Below are 5587 nucleotides of genomic sequence, written 5' to 3'. Positions count from 1 at the left end.
TGGGCACTTTCAGTGTAGAGTCTTTGGTTCAGACATGTTAGGCTTACAACAGAAACCATAGGGAAATGTATTTTTTCCCTATAACTCAGGTTTTAAGAAACCCAATTCTGGTAGTAGGCTTGGGAGTATCCTATTTTTATCATAAAGTTTGAGAGGACCAAACTGTCTAGCTTCACAAGGCTATTGATCTCCTCTATTAGTTCCTCCACATACATAGCAAGAAGAGACCCTAAGAGTCTGAACTGTTTTGTGCCAGGTTTAGAAACACATTTCTGGTTATGATAAGTATTTGGTGGATGGGCTGCTATTTAGTTCCTCATAGAAGAACTGGAAGACTTGGTATGATATGGCTTTGTGGGTGACAGAAAGCTTTTTGAAGTGTAACATGGTCCCTGGTTCTGTGTCGAGAATAGTGAAATTAAGAGGGTACAGGTCCCCAGTTAATAGTCTTGTGTTGCAGTTCCCTTTTGAAGAAGTACCATTTAGTCTGCCTTCTGCCAAATGGCCCAAATAATTCCTATCCAGGTAGGATGGTAGGTTTGGGGAGAGGGGATAATGATGTGGGATTCCCCTCTGTTTCCTGTGAATACCATTGGTTAGTAAAGAAAGAAGGGCAGAGTCAGAGAGAAGCCTTGGAGCCCCACTGGAGACAGATGCCGAAACTACCCTGTAAGCCACAGCCACATGGCAATACACAGATTAATAGAAATGGCTTAAATTAAGATATAAGAGGTAGCCAATAGAAGCTAGAGCTAGTGGGCCAAGCAGTGATATAATTAATACAGTTTCTGTGTGGTTATTTAGGGGCTCCAAAGAACAAAGAGCAAAAGAGTAAGAGTAAAAAACAACCAGCTACAGGCCTGCTCTCCAGAGTGCTACTGCCAGTGGGGGGCAGTGCCAATTCTCCAACTGTGCCGGCAAAGGGTGGGAGAGGGAGGGAGGTCATCTCCCCCTTACCCACTCTACCCTATTCCAGATGAGGGCTGGGGTCTGATCTCCCTCAAGCATTCCCATGGCCTGATCATCTGTACCCCCATCAATGGGGGTCAGCTCTACGGTGCTGCCTGGACAAAGTGCAGGGCCTACCTTCCTGAGTGCTGCAGTCTGTGAGGGGCAGGATCAGCTCTCCCACTGTTGGACCCTGGGACCAGCTTTTCCCGCCTGGAGTAGATAAGGTGCCTGGGGCAAGGGGTATCTCTCCCTCCTCATGCTACCATGGGATAGACCATGGGCTAGCTCTCCACTCGCATGTCTTCAGGGCTGAATCACCTGCACCCCAGCTCTGCTGTGCTGCCCTGGCAAGGTGCAGAGCCTGTTCTGAGAGCTGCAGTGGGTGGGGGCAGGGCCAGTTCTCCCTAGTGCTTTAGCCAGTGAGGGGCAGGACCAACTCTGTGCAGCCCAATCCTCACTGCTTTCAGTGGTGGCAGGAGCCAGGGACATAGCACAGACCATAGAGGCAGCAGGATCACAGGCCCAGCCAGTTCCAAGCCAGACAAGGGCCTTAGGGGCAGCCCAGGCCCCCAGTGAAACCATGGCCCTGGTAGCAGCACAGGCTCCTCAGATCTGCATGGCTCCAACAGAAGCTCAATCCCCCAACAGTGATCTGACCCTTGGTGGTGCCCAGGCCCTTGATGCGTCTGAGTGGCCCTTAGTGGCAGTATGGGCCATGGATAGCAATACAGGTCCCTGCTGTGGTTGGACCATGGGCTCAGACAGGGTCCTCGGCAGGGGCCCAGGCCCAGATGTCACAGTGGCCCCAGGTGGCAGTGTAGGTCCCTCTGAACAGCATGGCCTGTGAACACCCATATGGCCCAGGTGTAATCCCAGATCCCGAGTATCCACACAGGAATCTCAGACATCAGTGCAGACCCCGGCTGTGGCAGGGTCACTAACCTAGACTTGGTCTCTGCTGCAGCTTGGGCCCATATGACACCCTGGGCCTGGGTTGCAGCACACGACATTCAGGTCAGTATGGGTTCAGCAGTGGCACAGCTCTCAGGCACCAAGAAGGCCACAGGGTGGGAGCCCAGATCCCGGGCATCAGTGTGGTGTTTGGTAGCAACACGGGTCACGGACATCAGCACAGACTCAGGCTGTGGTAGGACCACAGGCCAAGACATGGAGATCTCTCCTGGGTAGTGACAGAGAGGGAAAGCTGGCAGGCTGAACCAGCCTAGCTACCAGCCAGACCCAGAATCAGGACAACAAGGTAGCCCACCCCACACCCACCTCATCTATGAGCCGCTGGAGCATGTGACGGCACAGACCCAAAGCTGCAGGATCTCCACAACACGGGGCAACAACAGGATATCCAAGAGAGTCCCAGTCAGGCCCCAGTACCCACAGCGCAGCAGAAACCAGAGGCCCCGGACCAGACCAATGACTCCGTGCAATGAGCACTTGCAAGAAAAGGGACTGTGGACTGAAGGGTGACCTGTGACACAGCTCAGCTTCCGCACCAAGGTTTGAGGGGTGTTTGATTTTTTTGTGCTTTGGTTTGGGTTTTTGTTTTACTTTTAAACTTTATTTTGGCAGGGGAGATTGCAAGGGCAGAAGGCAGAAGCGAGGAGACAGGGAAATGAATCATATTAGGATGTGTGATGTGAAATTCACAAAGAATCAAGAAAATGTTTTAGAACTAAATACAAATAAAAGCAAGATGTATGAAAAAACTGGAGATGGCATTAAAGATTCAAGACCCACTCCGTGTTGGTCAGTATCGTGTCTACCCTTTCAGCTCTCTGTGGTACCCATGAGACAGCCTGGGATCTTCCAAGATCACATGGTACAGAGGGGCACTGAATAGCAGAAGCTGGGTTTCCAGAGTTCCAAAGGCCGTAGCCCCCAGTGACTTCTCTAGACACACAAGGGGCCATGTTCTCCTATGCAAGGCTGGAATTCCTCAGCAGGGTCCTGATCAGAAGGGCTCCCCAAGCCCTCTGAGCTCCTGCTGCAATCTGAAGCTGCCATGCAACAGGGGAAATGCAAGAGGGGCACCTGCAGCTCAGGAGAGCAGGGCTGTAGCTCAGTGGAGTTCCTTCCTAAGGACCTGAAATGCAGGGCCACTCGAGAGACAGGATAGAAACACCTGCATTACCAAGGAGGCTTTGGGACAAAGCTGTATGTTCACACAATTTCCGAAACCAACATTTTAAGAACCAAATCATGCCCATTGCTCTCTGCTTGGCAGGAAAATGAGAAGTGACAGACGGAACTAATAAGATGACATACGAAAGGGATCATTTCTTCCTCCCTTCCCTCCCTTCCTCCCTTCCCCCTTTCTTTCTTTCTTTCTTTCTTTCTTTCTTTCTTTCTTTCTTTCTTTCTTCCTTCCTTCCTTCCTTCCTTCCTTCCTTCCTTTCTTTCTTTTCTTTCTTTCTCTCTCTCTTTCTTTCTTCCTTTTTTTGAGACAAAATGCCCCAGGCAGAGCTAAAACTCAGTCTGAAATGAAGAATGACATGGACATCACAGACCACAGCTGCAGCAGCGTCGTTGACCCAGACATGGCCCCTGACCCCCAAAGAAACCATGGCCCTGGGTGGCAGCACAGGTTCCTCAAATCTCATGGCCCCAGCAGAGATTTAACCCTCGGACAGTAACATGGCCCTAAGTGGTAGCTCAGGTCCCTGATGTCTGAGTGGCCCTTAGTGGCAATGCGGGCCATGGATATCAATACAGATCCCGGCTTGATTGGACCATGAACTCAGACAAGGTCCTTGGCAGCAGTCCAGGCCCAGATGACAGTGCAGGTCCATCTGATCAGCATGGACCCAGCAGCAGTGTGCCTATTAAACACCTACATGACCCCAGGTGAGGTTACGGAGCATGGCATCTGCACAGCCTTTGATGGCAACAGGAAACTTGAACATCAGTGCAGACCCCGGCTGTGGCAGGGCCACTGACCTCGACACGGCCAAGGCCACAGTTTGGGCCTGTATGATGCCCTGGCTCTGGGTGGCATTTGTGTCTCACTCAGGTCAGTATGGGCCCAGCAGTGGCACAGCTCTCAGGCACCAAGAAGGCCTCAGGATGGGAGCCCAGATCCTGGGCATCAGTGTGGTGTTTGGTGGCAACATGGGTCATGGACATCAGCACAGACTCAGACTGTGGTAGGACCACAGGCCAAGACTTGGTTCTTGGCAACAGTCTGGGCTCAGATGTCATCCTGGCCCTAGTTGGCATCGCAGATCATCAAGATTGGCATAGCCTCAGTGATGACATAGTCCCCAAAGACCAACATGTGCCCAAGTGGCAGTCCAGACCCCAGACATCAGCCCAGCCTTTGATTGTAACAGGAGCTATGGACATTGATACAGATCTTGGCTGTGGAAGGGCCACAATTTTTTTTTTCGTTTTGTCTCTTTTTTTTTTTTGACACCATTCAGTGTACAGCTGTCACACAGAGTCAGCATGAAGGGACACAAGTAGTACACTGGGTGTTTTGTTTTCTGATTTTTTAAAGTCATGTTCAGTTTATCAGGAACATAAAATAGATTTTAAGCCTTACTCTATTTCTGAAATCGAGAGAATTACACAATTTGAAAATACACCTTATGGAGTGTCAGCTTCCGCTCTGAGGAGGAGGGATAATATACCTTCTAGACTGGGGGTAGGACACAAAAGAGAGGGAAGCCCCACTGCCCGTGCAATGGAGTGGATCCCAGCATTCTTTCTGAAGCGCGCATCTCTGGCAGAACCATTCCTAAGTGCCCTGGGTGCTTCATACTGTGGGAGCATTGGGAACAGAAAGCTATACTTTTGCTACCTGCTTCCCATGAATTCCTTGAATAGTCAGTCTCTTAGGAAGTTTCTGTCAGAGTCCAAAGTTAGGCCCAGATTCCCAGGATGGGCAGAATTAGCTCAGTTTTGGGAGAAAAACTGTTTTTTTCTAGGGACTTGTCCTCTCCTCCTTCGGCATTTGCGGTCTGACAAGTTAGGAGTGGGGGATGTGGGCAGCATGATAGCGGGACAGACATGCATGGGTCGGTCAGGCCAAACCTACCGCACTACTTGGGAAATGCCTGCAATCTGCAGGGCACACCGATGCGCCGCTGACCCAGTGTTGCCATTTTGTGCAAAGAGACCTTGTCATTGTGTTTAAATAACAGTTCCTTGAGAGCTTATACAGTCATTGTGACATTCCTGAAATTCCAGAAAACAAATGGGGACAAATGCATGGAGAAGTCATCTCTTTATTGAAAATACAGATGCTGAGGGGGTACGAGTGTGAGTGTTAGCGGCAGCAAAAGCTTCTGAGCATCTGGCTCCTGGGTGAGGGACTTATTTCACAGTCTTCGGAAAAGAAGCACCTCTACACGCTTCTGATCTCTCTTGTATTGTTCTCGCCTCCCCTTAAACCAATTCTACAAGCCAGAAGGAAAAAAAAATCTGGTTCAGTAGCATAATCAGTATATAATCAGAAAACACACCATGGGGCGTTAGCTGCCCTTATATTTTATACTGCACAGAAGAACCTGCTGTCTCACTGCCCTAATTCTGTGAGGGGCTGAGGGGCTGGCACAAGGTCCAGTGCTTGACTAGAATGTGGGAGGCCCTGGTTTCCACCCCAGCACTGCAAAATAGTCCC

The 5587-nt window shown here is 50.3% G+C and overlaps 1 protein-coding gene across 1 annotated transcript in view; it reads right to left on the bottom strand.

The window, feature by feature from the left end:
- Positions 1 to 1961: 1961 nt before the first annotated feature.
- LOC101979362 (rhox homeobox family member 2-like) overlaps positions 1962 to 5587 on the bottom strand; it is a 7099-nt gene continuing 3473 nt past the window's right edge. The window contains exons 4-6 of the mRNA XM_005368916.2: positions 5310 to 5363; positions 3801 to 3950; positions 1962 to 2093 (exon numbers count right to left, since the gene is read on the bottom strand). Of these exons, the coding sequence (XP_005368973.2) occupies positions 1962 to 2093; positions 3801 to 3950; positions 5310 to 5363 (336 nt within the window). The remainder of the gene's footprint in view (positions 2094 to 3800; positions 3951 to 5309; positions 5364 to 5587) is intronic.

This window comes from Microtus ochrogaster, unplaced genomic scaffold (genome assembly GCF_000317375.1).
Source record: "Microtus ochrogaster isolate Prairie Vole_2 unplaced genomic scaffold, MicOch1.0 UNK42, whole genome shotgun sequence".
NCBI classification, from domain to species: Eukaryota; Metazoa; Chordata; class Mammalia; order Rodentia; family Cricetidae; genus Microtus; species Microtus ochrogaster.
The sequence above is the reverse complement of the archived record's forward strand: the minus strand, read 5'-3'. Positions and strand labels throughout refer to the sequence as shown.